This window comes from Malus domestica, chromosome 11 (assembly GCF_042453785.1).
Source record: "Malus domestica chromosome 11, GDT2T_hap1".
Classification (NCBI taxonomy): domain Eukaryota; kingdom Viridiplantae; phylum Streptophyta; class Magnoliopsida; order Rosales; family Rosaceae; genus Malus; species Malus domestica.
This window is the reverse complement of record NC_091671.1, coordinates 32579161-32583584: the sequence shown is the minus strand read 5'-3', so window position 1 is coordinate 32583584 and position 4424 is coordinate 32579161. Positions and strand designations below refer to the sequence as shown.

At 37.2% G+C, this 4424-nt stretch overlaps 1 protein-coding gene across 1 annotated transcript; it reads left to right on the top strand.

The window, feature by feature from the left end:
- Positions 1-2254: 2254 nt before the first annotated feature.
- Positions 2255-3096, top strand: LOC139189712 (uncharacterized). The gene is made up of 2 exons (XM_070808848.1): positions 2255-2440; positions 2629-3096. The coding sequence occupies exons 1-2, from the start codon at positions 2285-2287 to the stop codon at positions 2947-2949; spliced, it is 477 nt and encodes a 158-aa protein (XP_070664949.1). The 5' UTR covers positions 2255-2284; the 3' UTR covers positions 2950-3096.
- The last annotated feature ends 1328 nt before the right edge of the window (positions 3097-4424 follow it).

Genomic DNA, 4424 nt, shown 5'->3' with positions numbered 1-4424 from the left:
ATCATCAATCATTTTGGTCATTCTATGAAAAATTATATTAAATAACGACCAAAAGACAAAATTACCCTCAATTTAATGTCAAATGACTTGACAAAAATTAAGAGTATTTTTGTCATTTTAACCTTATTCAATGGAGATTTTTTATGAAAGAACCAAAAAGATTGATGGTGGAAAAAGTCAAGGACTACTTCTATTGATTTCAAATTTTAATGACTAAAATAAAGAGTTATGCAAATATTAGGAATTATTTTGCCTAAAAAGCCTACAACTTGAGAACCCTAATAATTCTTTTTCCAAATTTGCCAAGGCTCGAAACGAAGAACATATTTTCAACAATGCCACCAACTTTGCTTGTTTTGGGCCTTTTGGCACCTAGCAGCCTTCAAGACGAGATTTGCATAAAAACACGTGGTGTACCATCCGTATTCCCGTTACAACTAAAAATTTCTTTTCGGGACAAATAATTAACACTGTTTAGGGTTTCCTCCGACCAATGCCTGCACCTGCAAATTGGCCAACCCTCAAACCCTCTTGCCACGTGTCTCCCGGTAGTATGTTGTTCTAGCTCTAACTACACCTGCACTCTGGGAGCGTGCATGGCACTTGGCTCTTGCATTGGAGAGTGACATACACTTGGGGTGAATTTTGGGTGGGTTTGTGCAGACTGTAAACCCTCTCTGGGATTTGTATTTTATCTGGAATTACATAAGATGTTATGTCCAGGCTTGGTTTTGCCATTTCAATGTCCTATTTTGGGAGCATATAGAGAGGACAAGGAGATTGTGGGATGGGAGTTAGTAAAAAAGATGGGTGGAACTAGTAAAATTCACTAGAGTACAAATTCCACAAACACAAATTAAGTAGCTAAACAGAGACATAGCCATGTTGTTTAAGCACTTCACAGCCAGACACTCGCAGTAGTTCCACCTTTCTTTTCTGCCTCTCTCTCTCTCTCTCTCTCTCTCTCTCTCTCTCTAAAACTTCTTATTCTCTCTCAATAAAAAAACACACCCATCTCCAACCTTAAATCCCAAGATCCAAAGCCAAACCCAGAACACACACATACTCTAGCTCTCTCTCTCCCTCTCTCTAAAATTCATATTCTCTCTCTCTCAAAACATCGACCATTTGTCCATTTCAAATCTCCACACAAAACCCAAGTCTTTTTTCTCTCCCAAAACCCATTAAACGCACTAAAGTTCCAATCTTTGATCACCATTTTCTGCAGAAATGGCGACACCAATGCTGCTCATGGCCTCAGAGCGGAGCACAACAAAACAACCCGCCAAAACCCTTTTCGGGTCCTACGAAGAATCCAAACCCGAGCCCGCCAAACACACCAAACCCACAAAGAAATCCGCCGCCAAACCCTCCTCAAACACTAAAAAGCAACCGCAAAGAGGCCTTGGAGTGGCTCAGCTGGAGCGACTGAGGCTTCAAGACTGGAAGAAAATGACTGAAATACCCCAGCTTCAGCCCCGACCACAATTCCTCGATCTTCCTCCTCTTCCTCATCATCATCATCATCATCATCAGTACCAAAACCCCATAACCCTACCCGACCCACTTAACAGCATTCCAGTGCAATACGGTGCATCCGGGCTCAATGGACCCGCGGTGATTAACGGCTGTGGTGGTTCTGCTGCTACTACAGCTGATTTTTATGGTTTGGTGGGTCAGAGGGTTGGGAATGGTTCTGGGTTTGGTTATGTTGGGGGGAATAATCTTGTGGCGAACCTGGATCCAGGTCCCTTTGGCTTTGGCGCTCCGGATCCGAGGGTTCAAAGTGGGGCTGTGTACGAGACCTCGAGAGAGCTCTCTTCAATGCCAAAGATACAATCTGTGCCTTCTGATTGCTGTGATCTCTGCCTCAAGGTCTTTACATTTTTGTGTTTTGTTATACATTCTTTTTTATTTTTAAAAATATCCAACTTGTTTGGTTTCCTAGAAAACGTGGGAAAAATGAAGTCTTTGAAGCCAATGTGTTCCCTTTGTTTAATGAAGAAAAAAATTAAGGAAAAATGTTTGAAAACTTTGAATTTTAAATATAAGGGCAAAAAAAAGAATAAAATGAATGGTACCAGATTTGATTTTTTAATGTAAAAATGTGGTTTTTCTTTAAAATGAACAGTAATGCAGATTTTCGTTAAAACTCTAATTATTAAGACTACTACTGTTACATTAGCAAGTAAGAGCATTTTTATTTTAGGTTTAAATTTGCTGATCTCTTTTCTAACTCTTTTTTTAGGGGCTGCAGAAGAAGAAGTTCCATAGTGGGAGTTATATGGGTTTCAACGACAGGAGTGACAACTCTGCGGCTGTTTCACCAATCAAGAGTTCTGATTTCCTCGGATTGGACGCTGAAGCTGGTGGTTTCGGTGCCGGAGTGGTGAATAGATCCGCCCGGTACCTGTGCCCCAGCAATCTTCTCGATGATCAGGTAGAACACAGCAAAAAGAAAAAAAAAAATTTTTTTATAGCTAGCTAGATAAAGAAAGAAAGAAAAAAACCATCCAAGTATATTTACGTTTTCAGATATATTGAACAAATAAATTATAAATATTGTTATAGTAAATGATCAACTAATTTGATCGGTTGGATTATTGACTTTGTAATATTTATTTGTAGGGTGTAGAGGTTAGGGCAGTGCACAGAAGGGGAGGGTCAACTTGTGGTGGGATTTTTATGGAATACGAGTTTTTTCCAGCTGCTGATCATCAGAAAAGGGATGAGACCATGAAAAGAGGAGGAGGCACATATCCCAAGGAACTAGGGATGTTGCAGCTGCAAACAGTAGAAGAAGAAGAAGAAGAAGCTTCTGATATTACTGCTGCAACTAAAAATGGCTATGGGATTGGGGCAGCTGACAGTTACCATGATCATGGTGATGATGATGATCATCATAACCATCATACTTCTGTTGATTTGTCGCTCAAGCTTTCATTTTAGATGCCGTTGATCTGTAATGCATTTGGGAAAGAAAGAACCGCAGCTTATATATATACAGCTTTTTGGGCTTCCCTTTTGTTGTTAATTAAACTGACATATCAGCTCCAAATTAATCAATATATTTGGATTAATGCATGTTTAAAGCTAGATAACTTCGAGTCCAATTAGTTTTGTTCATATTTCAAGAAGCTAATTTCATCGCAGTCAGTTAACCAAATTTAGACTATTTTTTGCAAACCTATTATATTTGGTCATTGATCTTCTTTAATTATCTAACGATCGAAAATTAAGAAAAATATGTAAAAAAAATTAAACGAGTGTGTGAATAACAGTACCTGTTTTAATTCTGCCCTTAGATGTAAGGAATGCCTTACGGTTTGATAAATGTGGTCTTGGTTGCCGTACATGCTTTTCTATTTAATTTAATTTTTCTGTTTAAACCAATTCTGTGTAGTATTTTAATTATAAGTTAACTATTTTGTAACAAAGGAGGTCGAGAATCGAGAAAGCTATATATGTATGTAATTTATGAGTTCAGAAAAAAATTTACAAGAGTGTAAAATGAAAATTGTGTATAAGCTGCTAGCTGGTCTGAGCAGTTTCTGTTTGCAAACTGATCGGACTGGACTTAATTAAAGGAATGAGCATTCTCTCTGTATCCTTTTTATGAGAATTTTGGAGATCTTACAATCACGTCAGTTCATTGTATATCGTATGGTCAGAAATTATTGTAATGTTTTATTTAAAATTGAATATAAGCAGTACCTAACGAAAACTTATTGCATGATGTACGATGAATGAATTGTTGGAGAACAATTCAGAAATAAACAGAATAACAGAAATAAACAGAACTTGAAATTCACAATTTTTATTTCACAAAAGGTACTTGCTATACAGAATGAAAAGTATACAATAAATACAGAAATTAATATAAGAATGTCAACGGTACTAACTTGATTACAGAATGTAGAGGCTAGCGTAAAAGCTATGTCCTTCGAACAGTAATTCCGTCCCACTCTTGTGCTTGTGGTTCTATAACGTCTGCTCGACCAGAATTAATAATAAATTAATTAAAAACTTAATCCGAAAATTAAAATTAATGAATCAAATTAATTTTAAATTCCAAGGCCCTTGTCTTGATTAATTAATATTAATTGTATTTAGGCTATATTATACAAGCCTAATCCACACATAAGGCCCAAGCATTCAATCCATTTCCAAATGGCCCATATTCTAATTACTAGACTAAAGCACTAAATCTATATAAAAGCCCTTGAGAATCTTGTTTTCCCCAATGTGGGACAAGAGTCTCAAAACTTCCAACAATACCCCACATTTTGAGACGACTGTTTGGTCCTAGAGAAACTGAAACACGAGAGAAAACAATAGATGTGACATACATCAGGAAAGGTGTCTTTTGGACTTGAACCTACCTTAGTATATACTTATCGGATTTACTAGATGACGCAGTGAAT

Excerpts from the sequence above, each read along its gene's own strand:
- LOC139189712 (XM_070808848.1), top strand. The coding sequence starts at position 2,285 with ATGGGTTTCAACGACAGGAGTGACAACTCTGCGGCTGTTTCACCAATC. Across the intron at positions 2,441-2,628 it reads GCAATCTTCTCGATGATCAG|GGTGTAGAGGTTAGGGCAGT; the intron begins GTAGAACACAGC and ends ATTTATTTGTAG.